The sequence below is a fragment of the Quercus robur genome, chromosome 9, assembly GCF_932294415.1.
Source record: "Quercus robur chromosome 9, dhQueRobu3.1, whole genome shotgun sequence".
Taxonomy (NCBI): Eukaryota; Viridiplantae; Streptophyta; class Magnoliopsida; order Fagales; family Fagaceae; genus Quercus; species Quercus robur.
Window position 1 is genome coordinate 7,189,700 of NC_065542.1, and position 15,316 is coordinate 7,205,015.

Genomic DNA, 15,316 nt, shown 5'->3' on the forward strand with positions numbered 1-15,316 from the left:
AGGGAGGCCAACTGCTGCGCCGATGCATTAGCTAGGATAGGAGCTAATTCCCCCTCTGTTTGTACTCGTTTTGTAACCCCCCCGCCCACAATTGATTCTATTTTGTTTTCTGATTTTGTAGGGCTGTATCGTAACAGGGCTTGCCCTGTTGAACCTGTTGTTCTTGTTTCGTAGTTTCTAATATATTATCCTTTTCACCAAAAAAAAATAAAATAATGGAAATCTACTATTTCTTACGAGACTTTAGCAAATCAATTTCAAACATTCTGTGAACCATAGTTGAGGTGGGGTCTTCCTTTATCAACAAATAATTAATCTTCAACTTTTCAATCCTTACCTTTTGACCTAAGTTATATATTATTATTATTATTATTATTGAATAGCCCCAAGTTGATAGGAGCAGTAAATATTTGTCTATCTATCCATGAACATCTATTCTATCTGTATATCTAGGGGATCTCTCTATACATATAAAAAGGTTTTATGGCATGATATGATCGCCTAGTCGTAGCCGCATATCAGCTGCACTCAATATGCGGGAGATTTCTGTTGGATTAGATCTTTCGCTTTGACGGAAGCTTTTGGACTTAGCGAAAAGGGCTTTAGGTGGTAACCATACGGGCACCGCCTCTTGACCTCTCGTGTAAAGTATATTACTCTCGTTTTACCCCACTCTCGCTTCTACGCTCCTAACGCCTAGTTGTGTAAGCCAACAAGTGAGTTTTGCTTACGTGACACAAGACAGATTGAAAGCAAAGGTAAAGTCATCCAGTGATCAAGTAAAGGTTACGAAGTGATTAAATTGAACGTACGAGCGAAACAAAATACTTGTTTATATCAATATAGATATAAATGGAGCGAGAATCGGGAGTTGATATTGAGAAACGGAAGAAAGGTCGTGGGCTGTCTCATTCAACTACATTTGTTCCTGTAATCCATAGCCTAACAGAACACAGCAGCGAGGGACAACCCGCTCATATAGCCAGGGGGGAGGATGGCACTACTGGCAAAGACCGTCAGGAGGGTGATTTTTTTTTTTTTATTAAAAATAAAATCCTCTTGAGTTTTTAGAATATTTCTACTATGAAAATTTTAAAATTCTATTTGTAATGAGTAGATCTTATTTTTTAATGTCATCAATATTTCAATAAAAGTTGATAATAATCATTTTTATTTATTTATTTAAATTAATTAACATGTGGTCAAATTAATTAACATGTTTTAAAACAGAGACAAAGGATATTATTAAGTGAATGTTACAATTATCCAAGAATTCCAGAAGCTTCTCATCAAATTTTACTCCACTGGTGTTTGGTTGCAATTAAAAGTTAAGGAAATCCAGAAGCTTCTCGCCAAATTTTACTCCACTAGTGCTTGAGTGAAACTAAAAGTTAAAGAATTCCAAAAGATTCTCATCAACTTCTCATTCATTGCACTAGACTACAATTCAATTCTCCAAGAATTCCAGAACCTTCTCATCAATTTCCCATCTATTACACTAGTGTGTATGTAATATGTATGGTGCAATTATGTTATGAATTCCAGAACATTCTCATTGATGTAATAATCCATTCCACTACTGTATTCAATCATCCAAGAATTCCAAAGCATCTCATCAATTTCTCATATATTCCACTAGTGTATGTGTATGGTGCAAAATCCCAGAAAAATTAAAAAAAAAAAAAAAAATTGGTGCAAAGTAAAAAAAAAAAAATATATATATATATATATATATAAAATTACATATTTTTATGTCATGATTCTGGCTATAACCATAAGCAGAAAGAAAAAAGAAGAAGTTAATGTGAATGTGATAAATAACTAATTACAATCTATCATATAAAATATTGGTAAAAATTACGGTTATAAAATTACTTGTACTAAGTGCATTTATGTCATAAATTCCAAAAGGTAAGAGCGTTATACCTAAATTAACACCTTCTCATACATACATAAAGTGTTTGTATGTTTATGGGTGAAAATTGTACAAGATGCAGGTTTAGCTTTATGCACATTATAATTATCTAAAAAAAGAAGTCATGAATTCCAGAAGGTTCTTCTTATCAATATCTCATCCATTCATTTTTAGATTGACGGCAAAGATTCCACTTCCTCTCAATCCGTACGGATACATATATTCCAATAACTTTTTTTTGCTGAAGATATTTTAATAACTAAGTTATATATGAGTTATGACATAGATTCTTATCTTATATTATGAATTGTAGCTGCGCTACACACAAACTTTGGGTCCCACACTGACCCTAGTACTTTGAATGCAAGCGAAGAAAAAGAAATGGTGTACAGAGTAGTCAAAGTACTGACAAAATTTTTGGAGAGAAAAAAAGAAAAAAAAAAGAAAAAAAAGAGAATGGATTAAGGGCAGCACTTATTATGGTTTTTTTTTTCTTTGGGATTTTAATAAAAAAAAGTTCATTTTGAAACATGAAGCAGAAGAATTTATTGGGTGTTTGGTAATATTGTTTTAGTAATGTTGTTTGGATTTTTTGAAAATACGTGTGGATGAAAAGATGTATGAAAATATGTGTAATGTTGTTTAAACACTGAAAACTGTTGTCCTAATTATACTACCAAACAGCCGCAATGTCCTCAAATTTTGAAAATGTCCTCTTTTAGTTTTTGAACATGATACTACATAGTACTAGCTTTCAAAGATTATTCCCAAGGCTAACTTAATTATTTTAGCAAAAATATTTTTTTTTTTAAGATAGAGTTTCAATAATTGGCGTCCATTTATGATGATTGTGTTCTTTATCATTAAACCAAAATGCCAATCAGATTTTGGTATAAGTAGGAATTAAATCTCAAATCTTTTATTCAATCATCAGAAACATTACCCGTTAAGCAAAAAGATACTTACATAATAGCTGTAGGGTCATGTTTTTCAACCCAGACCCAAGATGCATGGGACCTTAGACCAGTAAGCCCGGTACAATGAATTTGTAGAGAGTAGGCCAAAGAGTTAGGTTTTAGTGTATGGACAACGGTTAGCACGGTGTTCTTCATGATCAAGTTGAGATGGACTGAGTTTCTCAGAGAGGATTGGTCCTCGATACGGTCCGAGGAGCTTTTTCTGGTGCCTTTGGTGTGTTGGGGGGTCTCAACCCCCTCTTCTATCTCTCTCCACTCCCTTTTTATAGTAGTTTCATTCCTCCTGAATAGGGTTCCTAAGGTAGGTACTTGTCTCATCCGCCCTCCCCTCCAGTTGTTGGAAGTGGTTGTAAAGGCAGAAAAGTATGGCTATGTCAGGCACAAAACACTGAATGAAATCATGGCAACTTTTCCCTCTGACATTTCCATTTTCTCCGTTGTCCTTTTCTGCTTTAGTACCTTTCCTGTTCCGTAGAATGATCTGGAGTGTCATTACCAGTGGCAAGTTCCCCCCCCCCCCCCTTGTCCTCAGCTACATCCATGCCGAGGAAGGTTCTTCCCATGGCCGAGGAGAGGTTTTTCCTTGGACTGGGCCCTTGGCCCAATGTGGACATTGACATGGACCTCCTGGTCTTTTACCCCCCCCCCCCCACAATAGCCCCTAAAAATCCTGCTGTCTGGCTCCTCGGACGGAAATTAGGGTTTTGGTGACATCGGGCCTCTGTCATGGCTTGCCAAATCTTGTCCTTCATTAATGCCAGAGCCTCTTCGCTTGCCTGAGACACGTTCCTGGCTGTGAGACATTCTTTTAGTTTATCCAAGCTGCGTTCCTGCCGTTTCGGTGCACGAGGCGCGCTTTCATTAAGGTCTCTTCACGAGGTGACGCAAATCCAACGGCTGAAGACTGCTTTAGAAATTGAGTGAGATTTATCTCGCTTGTAATTCCTTCTTGGAGATTTGGGCGAATTGATTGCCACCAGGTTTGCCCCCTATATAAGACACATGGGGGGGGAGATTATTCTCCTTTATTCACAGACCCTTGAGTTTTTCAGGCTTCTAACTCTCCAAATGTTCTCAACGTCCCCACTATGATAGTGATTGAGATTTAAGGAGTGAAATGGTCAAGGATAGGGTGAGGGTGAAGGAACCAAACCCTATTTAGAAGCCTCAAGTGTCTCTGAGATTCAGGATGACCCAGTCAGGGCAAGGGAGACAGAGGCCAAAGATATTTCTCCCCCTCGACTGGACAAGAAAGAAGTCTCTCTTCCTTTAGCCAAAATCCTAAGCAGGTGCAGGTCGCATCAAATTTTTGGTGCGACAAAATTTGGACTTTCATCAAACGCCATGTGTCATGCGTGTGCGGGTTTGGATTTCCCATCGCTGGTACCATCCATACTTGCTCGATTGCTACTAGAGCAAGTATGGGGATTTGGTGTTCTTGCTTCTTCTTCTCTTCCACCGCCGGTGCCGTCCATACTTGCTCGATTGTTGCTGAAGCAAGGTCGAGGATTAGTCGCCTTTGCTTCTTCTTCTCTTCCACCGTTGGTGCCATCCATACTTGCTCGATTGCTGCTGGAGCAAGATTGAGGATTTATCGTTCCCGTGGATTTTATTTTATTTTTTTTTTAGTTAGCTTCCAATATTGGCTTGTCTAAGCCCTTTCATGTACACCGTATCTCTTCTTTATCTAATAAAAAGATGATTTTATTTTATTTTGCGTACCTTATCTTTTCTACAACAATTATTTTATGAATGGGTGTGCTGGTATCTTTTCTTTTCAATAGTACTTAGAACTGATGCCGTTGATGGTAAAGAGTTGTAATCTTGAACCTATCAAAACTAACAGGCACACCATTGCCAACCTTAAGTAAGTTAACCATATAAGATTAACCAAGGAAACAACCACATGTTCTTCATTGCGAATAGTGTGACCGCCCGAGGACGCGTAACCTAAAGTGAACAGTCCGAGGGGATCACCAGGTACTAAGGTTCCTTTCCATGTTTACGATGATTTTTATAGCTTCAACTTGCATTAGGCATCTGGTCTGAGGACCGAGGCATGATTGAATTCAGCTTAAACGCTTAAGAAGGTGCCAGCGTGTGTGGGTTTCCATAAAGCAGGAGGTCCAAGGACCATGCAAAGCCTTTGTTCTATCTAGCATTTAGACTCTTCTTCGAAGTAATTAGTTTCCCCCATAGGTTTGAGTTCGAGGACCATGCAAGACCTTGGTTCTGTCTAGCACTTGGGCCTTCTTGGAGTAACTAGTTTCCCCATAGGTTTGAGTCCGAGGACCATGCAAGACCTTGGTTCTGTCTAGTACTTAGGTTCTTTTTGGAGTAGCTAGTTTCCCCATAGGTTTGAGTCCGAGGACCATGCAAGACCTTGGTTTTGTCTAGTACTTAGGTTCTTCTTGGAGTAGCTAGTTTCCCCATAGGTTTGAATCCGAGGACCATGCAAGACCTTGGTTCTGTCTAGTACTTAGGTTCTTCTTGGAGTAGTTAGTTTCTCCATAGGTTTTAGTTCAAGGATCATGCAAGACCTTGTTTCTTTCTAGTACTTAGATTTTCTTGGAGTGGCTAGTTTCCCCATAAGTTTGAGTTCGAAGATCATGCAAGACCTTGGTTCTGTCTAGTACTTAGATTTTCTTGGAGTAGCTAGTTTCCCCATAGGTTTGAGTCCGAGATCCATGTAAGACCTTGGTTCTGTCTAGTACTTTGATTTTCTTGGAGTAACTAGTTTCCCCATAAGTTTGAGTTCGAAGACCATGCAAGACCTTGATTCTGTCTAGTACTTAGATTTTTTTGGAGTAACTAGTTTCCCCATAGGTTTGAGTCCGAAGACCATGTAAGACCTTAATTCTATCTAGTACTTAGGTTCTTCTTGGAGTAGCTAGTTTCCCCATAGGTTTGAGTCCGAGAACCATGCAAGACCTTGGTTCTGTCTAGTACTTAGGTTTTTAGAAAGTTGTCAATGCGCGTTAATTTTCTCAAAGCCGAAGGTCCGGGGACCCGACATAGCTAAGGTTCTGTTTAACTGTTTCAAAATATTCTGGTTTGGCCCTCGGCTTCTTTCTCCAAAGGGAATTTAGCGAATCGGACTACTAGGCTTGCGAGAATTAGCCCCTTGACAAGTGCACGAGGCACACATCTGACGTCAAAAGACCCTAGAACCGCGCTCTGTTTAGCAATCCTTCCTGCGTAATCAACGCTTCGAAGTGTAGACTTGAGTGGAAGCTGAGTCACGACAATGACAGTGTGTTCTTGAAAATAATGGGGAGGTTTTCGTGTAGCTTGTATCACCGCCAAGATGGTCTTCTTGAGGGACTCCTACTGGTAGGAGCTTGATCCCACCGTGATTAACCATTGCATTCGCTAACGCACAAGCTCTTGCCACAGACGGTGCCAATTGTAGGGTCACGTTTTTCAGCCTAGGCCCAAGATGCATGGGACCTTAGACCAGTGAGCCTGATACAATGAATTTGTAAAGAGTGGCCTAAAAAGCTAGGTTTTAGTGTATAGACAACGGTTAGCATGGTGTTCTTCACAATCAAGCTAAGATGGACTAAGTTTCCCAAAGAGGATTGGTCCTCGGCATGGTCTGATGAGCTTTTTCTGGTGCCTCTAGTGTGTTGGGGGGTCTCAACCCCCTCTTCTGTCTCCCTCCACTCCCTTTTTATAGTAGTTTCCTTCTTCCTGAATGGGGTTCCTAGAGTAGGTACTTGTCCCATCTGCCCTTCCCTCCAGTTGTTGGGAGTGGTTGTAAAGGCAGAAAAACATGGTTATGTCAGGCACAAGGCACTAAATGAAATCATGGCAGTTTTTCCCTCTAACATTTCCATTTTCTCCGTTGTCTTTTTCTACTTTAATACCTTTCATATTCCATGGAATGATTTGGAGTGTCATTACCAGTGGCAAGTTGCCCCCCCCCCCCCCCTTGTTCTCGGCTACATCCATGCCGAGGAGGGTTCTTCCCATGGCCGAGGAGGGGTTTTTCCTTGGACTGGGCCCTTGGCCCAATGTGGACATTGACATGGATCTCCTGGTCTTTTACCCCCCACAATAGCTTATCTATTTTTAGTTTTACTAAACATATTCTTAATTATTGGATTAAAAAAAAAAATCTAATATTACCCTTTTTAGTGACGATCTAACTTATTTTGGTAAGGTAAAAATAAGCTAGAATTTGACTAAAAGTGTGTTTAGAATAGTTTTTTTTTTTTTTTTTTTTTTTTTTTTACTGAAAATTTATTTATTTACTTGCTAAAAGTTGATAAAAAAAATACAAATATAACTTTAAAAAGTTTGGTTTTAACAAATTATACAAAAGAAAAAATAAATTACTTCAAACTCACTATCTGGCCCTTTATGGGGGAAATTAGCAACTTTAAAGGATTGACGTTTGGCTTTGTATTTAACAAATAAAAAAATAAAAACCCAACGAGTTTTCAAATTGCATCTCATGGAGTCAAAAACCATAATTTTTCACAATGATAACACTTTTCACAAATTTTATCAATGCTTAGCTACATTTTAAAAAAAAATTACATTTTTAAAATGCACCTTTTGAAATCGTTATTATTTTTTTATAGCACTTTAAGAATAATAATCCCCACAGACTATGTCATTTAAATGAGCTTATTTACGAAATTTACTATTTTATTTATAAAGCTTTATAATTCTCTTTAATGTATAATTATATTTTCATAAAATAAACAAAATAACTTAGGGAAAAAAACTACCACCTACAAATATACACGTGGATGAAACCCCATTCAAAAGGCTTGAATTTCGATCTTTCCTATCTTCTTCACTTCACAAAAACTTATATGTGTAAAGTCGTCGGGGCTAACTGTGAACGATAATACGTTAAAAATTACTTTTTTAATTTCAAAAGGAAGTGTAATAGATCTACCAAAAAAACCGTATGCATGTGGAAAAGCGCGCGGTACTAAAAAGCGGCATGTGGACTGGTGGAGGGCCCGGACTTTTGCTAGCTAGCAACAACTTGGAACAAGCCGACACATAAATTGAAAAAAAAAAAAATAGATAATAAATTTTATCACCCAAATCTTATAAATTGTGGTGTTTTGATCATTAAAATACCAAAAAAAAAAAAAAAAAAAAAAAAAATCAAATCTATAATTTATCTATAATATATATAAAATCAGAAGTGTGTTTAAGTTAACTTAATAAGTAAAAAAAAAAGATCTAATATTCAAACTCTACTTATATAAAAATACTAATTAGTATCTTAACTTGATTATAAATAGCAATTATATAACCTATAGCTCGATTGTAAGGTTTTAAGGTTTTTTAGTCTCGTGATTTTACACTTCACAAATTTATCCTATATCTTTTAATTGAATTTAAATTATATTCTATAATTAAACTCTCTATTATACTTTTTTTAGGGACTCCATTAGAATTTTGACACGTTATATTTTCTTTAAATGGTAAACTAGATATATAGCTCCATGTATAAATACTTATTAATAATTACCATTATTATCAAATTTTATATTTAGACAAAAAAAAGAGAAAAAAAAATCATATTATGTTAAACTTTTTCTTATATTACACATTTACCAACTAGTCTCCATAATATCTTTCAAAAAAAAAAAAAAAAAACAAGTATCCATAAAATTGATATTCTTCTTAAAAAAAAAAAAAGTATCCATACTATAGACTAAATGTAAATCATATTATCCACACTAATTTATAATAATAGGTGATTTATTATTGTTATTTAAATTAAAACAAAGAATACATGAAAAGAAGAATCTAGAACTAGAATCTCATGCTTAAATCAATAAATAAAGTCCAAAATTATATTTTGACTTGTTACTGTACCAGACTTGTTAGTGAAGATAGTTGAAAATGGCTTTACTGACGAGTAGTATATAAAGACAAGAAGACAAGAAGCCAAAGACCAACTACCTTCTTCCACTGCTCTTGATTTTCTGTAACATCTTTCTCTCTTAGGTAGTTTCTCAGTAAAGCTCTTTCTGGGTTTCTCAGTAAAACTTATTCCTAGGTTTCTCAGTAATGGAAAAGCTTAGTTTGGATCATTTGCCACGTGGGGTCAGATTTAGTCCGAAGGACAAGGAGGTCATCGAACTCTACCTGAAGAAGAAGATCACAGGGAATGATAAAGACACTTGGTTTATTCCCGAAATTGAGTTCTATAAAGATGAGCCCTGGGATTTACCAAGTAATCTTCTTGTTTTTCTATTATCACACACCCCCACCTTCATTTCTTGGAAAATTTAATGCTTTTTTGTGAAAAGGTACGAAAGTGTTTCACATTGTATTAGCTAGCTTGTTGATTGTTGTAGATTGTTGCTTGTTTTGTGGGCAGGTGTGTTACATTAATTAATTGATCTTAAGAAATAGTTGCAGAGATCATGTGTACATTATCTGTTTTCGGGTATTGGTGCTGTCTGGTTCATGTTGTTTCTAGTTACCGTTTTCTTTTGTATAAAGACTCATGCTTTCTTGGGCTATGCTCCTCTGCTCTAGTATGGCTGTTTTTCTTCTTTAAACCACTTGTGTGTGTGTGTTTGTGACTTCTTGGTCTTTTCTAGTAGTGTACTTACTAGATTACATAAGATTTGCATGATATGCCCATATAATTATCTCATAGTTGAGCAATTATATAATGTACATGGTCATATGATTTTTCCCATTTTGGGTGTCAAAATTTTGTGCTAAAGTCTGGTTTCTTGGACTGTAGTGAAAAGTGGAATTGATACGGAGGATCAAGAGTGGTTCTTCTTCACTGAACAGAGCCTGAAGCATCAGGAAGATAATCCAAAAAAGAGAAAAAGGGATCAGAAACAAGAAAGGGTGAACAGGAAAACCAAGGCTGGGTTCTGGAAATCAACTGGTACAGATAGGGAAATCAAGTCTGGAGAGAGCTTGATTGGAATGAAGAAGACTCTGGTCTTCCATATAGGGACTACTAAGGGAAAAGAGAAGGGAATAGGGACTAAGTGGGTAATGCATGAGTACAGCACAACCCAGAAGGACTTTGATGGAAAGCACCCCGGTCAGGTTGACTTTTGCTATTCAATTTGTTTGATTGATGTTATATTGACCTGAGATTTTTTATTGATTACTGCACTAAGTGTGTGTGGGTTGATAAATCGTTGGAGGTAACTTTAAAAGAGGATTGATTCAATTAGCTAGGATTGTGGAAACTGCTAATTTTTGTTAATTCTTAGTGAGGGGTTAACATTCTTGCTGGATTAATGATCTCTCTTTTATTTTTTATTTTTAATATTTTAGATTCATTAAAGAAGATATTCGTAATCCATCAAGGGATAGATACTGAAATTCTACATGTAGATACTGTTGCAAGGATTAGTGGTTTTAGCTCATGATATCCCCCATTGAGGAGAGGAGGAGACTCGTAGAAGACAGGGTGTGAGTGTTTTTTTTTTTAACCAAAAGTAGTTTGATGGTTTCTTTTTGGGTTGAACAGTACTCACATTTATGAATGGAGAATTTGTTTGTTTTGTCATTTCTGATACATATTTACGTATTGTTATTTGCATTTTTTTGTGGTAATTCAATTTGTAGTATATATTAGGCAATGATGTTATGTCCGCCCAAATTCACTTGGGTGCTTAACATTATGCAGAAGGCCTTTGTCCTTTGTCGTTTATTTGATAATCGAGAAAAGAGTACCAATGGTGGACCTGCTGCTTCACTTGATACCTCATCTTGTATTGAAGAAACGAAGTCTAAATCATCGCTAGCTCCTGTATTTCCAGCATTGGATGTGCAAGCTGAAACTCATCAAACAAGTAATCAATCTTGTTATGCTAAAATTCCTGATGAAATGTTGTCTGATGCTACAGCACCTGTTCAATGTGAAAATGCTGCTGTTGCAGAAAAACAGGAGGCAGAAATGACATCTTCTGAGGTGATAGGACCTAGTTTCCGCATCAGCACTTATGCTTTTCTTCTTTTTTCTTTTTCTTTTTTGCTAATTGATAAGTATAGTATATTAAATTAATCAATATCTTGCAACTCATGTTTCTTCTATCAGGATGAATTTAATGTGGAGGAATTTTTGAATAATCTCTCCCCATCTGCATTTGATTTTTATTTGGAGGAAATGATGTTTGATGCTACAGCACCTATTCAATTTAAAAATGACAACTTCAACTCTGAGGTAATAGGACTTAGTTTCAGCATTAGACACTATCTGTGGTTTTTTTTTTTTTTTTTTTTAATTTATTTATTAATAATTTGATAGTTATAATGGGGAGGGGGGATTTGAACGATAAATGTCTCTGTTGGAAATAGTATGAGATGCCAACTAGTTGAGCTACAAGGCATAGAGTAGTTTTTATTGTTATTAAATTGTGGGGATTAGAAGTGCAGATATTAATTATACACTTATCTTGGTTATTCATGTTTCTTCCATCAGGTTGACCAGGATTTGGAGAAAGCCCCCAAAATGTTCTATCCCCATCCACCAGAGCCATTAGATTGCAACCTTTCCTCCGTATCAACTATAACCACCACTACACCGGCTGTTTCATCTCCTGCCGCAGCTAAAGCTTCTCTTGAAGAAGCACAGTCTATGCTAGCACCAGCTTCAGTGTCACCAAAATTAGGAAGTGAAGTTGACAATTATCCCTGGAGTTTTCGATGTAGTCCAGCAGAAAATTCTGCTGGAATAACGTCTAGCAGTATACCACCCATTGAGGACAATGGTTATAACACTTGTGTTACAAAAAATGATGTGGTAAAAACATCTGATGAGGTGAGAAAGGAATTAAATTCAAGCATAAAACAATAACATCTCTCTTCTAACAGTTAACTAGTTAAGCAGCTATCTTATTCATTCATGTTTCTAACATCAGGCTAATTTGCAGGTAGAGGCAGGCTGGAATATGTTCCCTGTCACACCACAGCCACTAGGTTGCAACATATTATCCCCATTACACTCGCAGATGCAAGCGGATGACTGCCTTCGTTACAAGTCTAGCAGTCAAAATAATCTTGCTTTTGACAGTGAAACCCAGGAAAACATGGTCTCTGCACAGGTAAGTGAAAACTCTCAAGATATCTTTTATTAATTGATCTTGCAAGTTTTTCCAATAAATTTCTAGTTGTGTTAATTTGTAGCTCAAGACTTGTTATACTCGTTTGTGGGTACTTTTTGACTTATTCGATGTGGTTTCTTTGTGGTTGTCGTCTTCGGATAAATTGGTCTTCTGAAAACTTACCTTGCATTGTTATTATGTGTGACAGTTTGATCAAGAGTATCAAGATATGTTGTGGCTTGAAGATATCATCAATCCAAAGGATTCACCAGGGTTGTAAAAATCAGGATCATATCTAGGATCTGAGGGAGGGTCTTTGGATCAGATCATAGGATCTGATTGAAGATCATAAAATTTTACAATTAAAGAATGTCAATGATTTAGATAGATAATTAATTCTTAATATTACTTATAAGACAAGGCAAAAAAAGAAAAGAAAAAAAACTATGGCTTTCTTGGGAAGTACTTATTAAAAAAAAAAAAGTCTTTCCCGGAAAGAGTAGAAGAATTTTAAATACTCTTTGAAGACAGCTAAATTAAAAAGGATATTAGTCTTTCTTACAAAGTTCAAAAGAAAGTTTAATATTCTTTAAAAACAAAGCTAAAAGTCAAAGAATTATTAATATTCTCTGAAATCCCGCATGTAAAATCCCTCATGTGAGCAACATTCAGCCAAAGTTTTGGGAATTTTGCTGAAAATGGGTCATCTTCCTTTTCGCACTTACATTTGCAAACATTCCCTAAAGTCTTCTCACAGTGATTCACTCTTTTTCAACTCAAAAGAAAAAGAGACTTCTAGTCTTTTACAAACCAAAGACCCATGGTCTTTTACAATCAACGGCCTATGGCCTACTTTTACAACTCAAGACAGACTTATTGTCATTGGAACTTGGGTTGTCACTCTCCCCCACTCTCCCACCCTACCCCCCAGAAAAAAGTCTAAAAAAGACTACCAAATTGGGTTCCTTATTTTAGCTCCATGTTGAGTTTAAAGGTTTCTCTAAAAGAAACCACATTTTGGGTTGTTATTTTAATAATCCTTCTTAAAAGAATATAATTAATGTTTAAATCATTGACATTTTAAATTTGTAGAATTGTGACATTTAAGATCCTGATCAAGATTTTAGCAACCCCAACTCCGATACAGAGTGAAACAAGTACAGTTGTCACTTCTATGTATAATGCAATTTGTATTTTACATCTCTGGGATATCACACTCTTCTCACATGGAGTGGATATCCTGGTGATACCAAATACCTTCTTGTGTATGATGTTGATGAGCACCGGATAGCTTTGGTCGTCTTACAAAGTGAACCTTACAAGTGCAGTACGTCATCATCTGCTGGTGCTGTGAACCAGTTCTATATGTATATAATGAATCAAGCAATCATTTGGAGTTAGTATAAGGATTTGGCAACTAAAATATTAGAGCAAGACTTTGTTGTTGTTAAATCTGTATACAATGTGATTTATGTTCAGTTGTATTGGATAATTGTCGTTTTCTGTAAACATGTAATAAAGTGTTCAACAGGAGATTTTCTTTAATGTTATCTTCTTTAATCTTTGGGATAGTTATAGTCGATTTATTGTGCAAAGCCACAAACTTGTTTGCTGGAATGTGGGCGTTTTTAAGATGCTTATTGAGTGTTAGACAAAATGAATGCATGAAAATAGTTATCAGTGAGAAAGTCAAGCTAGAATTGAACTGTACAATGAAAAAGGCTAATGCACACAGGATGGGAATGAGTGACATGGTCTACGACCTCGAGGTTGAAGTTGCTCTAGTAAGGGGCTTTTGGCTTATATTATCCAGTAGTTTTAAATGATTACAGGCATCTCATATAGGTAAAGATTTAATTGATTGTCAAATTTCAATGTTTTATTGTTAATGATACTATTATTCTTAGTGCATTCACGCTTTCAAATGGGTTGCCTTCCAATGGTGGTAGTTTTACAATTAAAACTAACACGATACTGTTTGTACAATATTAAGTCTTTTCTCTCAAATTTTCTACATGAGGTTTCCATGGACATGGATGTGCAGGCAGGTTTCCATGGATAAACATGCAGGGCTAACACACGGCTTTCATGGTGACATACAGAAGCCCTATAGATGACGTGTTGGTGGGGAAAAAAAAAAAAGGGATAATTACACTTTACTCATCTGTGGTTTGTCTCTAATTTGATGTGCCTACTCGTTGTTTAAATTTTGACATTTTACCCACCTGTGATTCCCTCCGTTAAGGCTCTGTTACTCACCTCCGTTAAAAACAAGGTTAAATATGTATTTTTGCACCATTTTTATGTCTCTCTCCTCCTAAAACATAAAACACATAAAAATTCAAGAGAAAATAAGATCAAAATGTGCTATTGGTAAAAAATATTATGAAATTTCGTAGAACTTCAACTTGTATTTGAACTTATCATCTCAACCACAAATAAACTAATTATACATCTGAAAGCATGATAAAGCCGTATGAGAAAAATTAGATAAAAATTAAAACTCCTAATCTAACTCAACAATGTTTAAATAAATCAATTCAAATCTCCTACTCCTCATGTCCAAAAACTAGAAACCCAGAAAAGTTTAGACAACAAGAATTGAAACTCCTTATGTCCAAAAACTGGAAACCCAGAAAAGTTGAAAACCCAGAAAACTTCAAACAACAAAAATTGAAACTCCTCAGGTGATTTTGTTTTGATTTTTGATTTTTTAGTCTTTATTTGGAAAGAAAATCTTGATTTTCTTGGGAAAACTATGAATACCCAGAAAATAGATCCCCAGAAAATAGATCAAAACAAGAATCCTAGATGCCACCACATGGGTCCCTCGAGAACGATCTACTCCGACCGGTTCATACCCAGTGGATCTGGGTCGAATTTTGCGCTTTTTGACTTGGTTTTGCCAAAGGTGAGCTCTACAGCTGAGGGACAAGAAGACACGTCAAGTGCCTATGCCACGCTCCTACGTGCCGCTCTTTTCAGCCCCAAAACCTCCGGTGAAGTTGCTTTTCCGGCCATGCCCGATAAGAGATCCACCCCCAGCCGGAATATTTTCTAGTACAAGAGTGAGATGCGTTGCTCCATGCACTCACTTTTGCCTTTTGGATTCGACAAGGCCGTTTAGGGGGTTAATCATAGCCTGGTCAAGGCTCCCTAGAAGGTTCCATGGTCACCTTATAAAGCAAAAATTATGTGAATTTGTTAAATTTGGCGATTTGGGTTGGTTTGGATTTCAATTTTGCAAATTGGGCTTTTGGAGTTTTTTAAAATTTTGGTTTTTTTTCATTGTGCAATAATTATATTTTTAATTTTTTGTATTTGATCCATTTGTTTTCTCTTATTCTGGGTTCATTTGTTGCTTG

The 15,316-nt window shown here is 36.2% G+C and overlaps 1 protein-coding gene across 1 annotated transcript; it reads left to right on the forward strand.

The window, feature by feature from the left end:
* Positions 1–8,806: 8,806 nt before the first annotated feature.
* LOC126698729 (protein NTM1-like 9) lies at positions 8,807–13,496 on the forward strand. Its single transcript, XM_050396139.1, has 7 exons — positions 8,807–9,103; positions 9,626–9,945; positions 10,535–10,819; positions 10,946–11,071; positions 11,330–11,668; positions 11,781–11,951; positions 12,160–13,496. Exons 1-7 carry the CDS (start codon positions 8,938–8,940, stop codon positions 12,229–12,231), a joined length of 1,479 nt encoding a protein of 492 aa, XP_050252096.1. The 5' UTR covers positions 8,807–8,937; the 3' UTR covers positions 12,232–13,496.
* The last annotated feature ends 1,820 nt before the right edge of the window (positions 13,497–15,316 follow it).

Excerpts from the sequence above, each read along its gene's own strand:
- LOC126698729 (XM_050396139.1), top strand. The coding sequence starts at position 8,938 with ATGGAAAAGCTTAGTTTGGATCATTTGCCACGTGGGGTCAGATTTAGT. Across the intron at positions 11,669-11,780 it reads TGGTAAAAACATCTGATGAG|GTAGAGGCAGGCTGGAATAT; the intron begins GTGAGAAAGGAA and ends GCTAATTTGCAG. Across the intron at positions 11,952-12,159 it reads AAAACATGGTCTCTGCACAG|TTTGATCAAGAGTATCAAGA; the intron begins GTAAGTGAAAAC and ends TATGTGTGACAG.